Raw genomic sequence first — 569 nt, 5'->3', positions numbered from 1 at the left:
AGCAGCAGCAGCAGCAGCAGCAGCAGCAGCAGCAGCAGCAGCAGCAGCAGCAGCAGCAGGAGAAGAAGAAGAAGAAGAAAGAAGAGATAGATGGGGTGTATCTGCAGCTAAAATAGAGAAAACAAATGCTCGTGATTTGCAGTGTATGTACACCCCAAATGAAGTAATAGAAACAGACAAAGAAGAAGACAAAAATATAAATAAAAATATAAATATAAATAATATAAATATAAATATAAATAAAAATAATAAAAATAAATACAAATTTTCGTCAGAGTCAGAAGAAGAAGGATACGAGCTCCTTGAAATACCTAAAAATATAAAAAAACAACAAAAACAACAAAAAGAAAAAGAAAAAGAAAAAGAAGAAAAAGAAGAAAACAGAGAAGACGAGAGAAGAGTAAATGTTTTGTTTATATTTTTTTATTTTTATATTTTTGTTTTTGTTTTTACTTTTTTTGTTTTTTTTTTTTATTTTTTTTTTAGTTGACAGTTTCCTCAGTTGCATGTATTTGTTTATACATATATAATATAATAAAATAAAATATAATATATATATATATATATAT

At 26.2% G+C, this 569-nt stretch overlaps 1 protein-coding gene across 1 annotated transcript in view; it reads left to right on the top strand.

Moving 5' to 3' along the window:
* EMH_0070120 (uncharacterized protein) overlaps nucleotides 1-116 on the top strand; it is a gene marked incomplete at both ends in the record, with an annotated part of 720 nt that extends 604 nt beyond the window's left edge. Inside the window, one exon of the mRNA XM_013498942.1 lies at nucleotides 3-116. Within this exon, the coding sequence (XP_013354396.1) occupies nucleotides 3-116 (114 nt within the window). The remainder of the gene's footprint in view (nucleotides 1-2) is intronic.
* Between the last annotated feature and the right edge of the window lie 453 nt (nucleotides 117-569).

This window comes from Eimeria mitis, genomic scaffold (genome assembly GCF_000499745.2).
Source record: "Eimeria mitis Houghton genomic scaffold, Emh_scaff3844, whole genome shotgun sequence".
Lineage (NCBI taxonomy): Eukaryota > Apicomplexa > Conoidasida > Eucoccidiorida > Eimeriidae > Eimeria > Eimeria mitis.
The sequence above is the reverse complement of the archived record's forward strand: the minus strand, read 5'-3'. Positions and strand labels throughout refer to the sequence as shown.